Genomic DNA, 201 nt, shown 5'->3' with positions numbered 1-201 from the left:
CCTCCACCACCTCCCCCACAAACACCTTGGAGATGCCTGACATAGCGATGACGACGTTCTGCGAGACAGAGGTGCCTGTGATGGACTGGATGAGCTGTGGGGGCACACGGGCACTGTCAGAGCCCTCGGTCCCCGCGCAGCGGTTAGGCCTGTCCGACCCCCCAGCGCCTCAGGTGTGCCGAGAATCACGTCCCGCAGGTG

At 64.7% G+C, this 201-nt stretch overlaps 1 protein-coding gene across 1 annotated transcript in view; it reads right to left on the bottom strand.

Moving 5' to 3' along the window:
- The window catches only part of TAF11 (TAF11 RNA polymerase II, TATA box binding protein (TBP)-associated factor, 28kDa), a gene marked incomplete at its 5' end in the record, with an annotated part of 863 nt that extends 769 nt beyond the window's left edge, over positions 1–94 (bottom strand). Inside the window, one exon of the mRNA XM_009077710.1 lies at positions 3–94. Coding sequence (XP_009075958.1) covers positions 3–94 — 92 coding nt within the window. The remainder of the gene's footprint in view (positions 1–2) is intronic.
- Positions 95–201: the final 107 nt, after the last annotated feature.

The sequence above is a fragment of the Acanthisitta chloris genome, unplaced genomic scaffold (genome assembly GCF_000695815.1).
Source record: "Acanthisitta chloris isolate BGI_N310 unplaced genomic scaffold, ASM69581v1 scaffold40256, whole genome shotgun sequence".
Classification (NCBI taxonomy): Eukaryota; Metazoa; Chordata; class Aves; order Passeriformes; family Acanthisittidae; genus Acanthisitta; species Acanthisitta chloris.
Note: the sequence above shows the minus strand (reverse complement) of the source record. Positions and strands in the feature narration are given on the sequence as shown.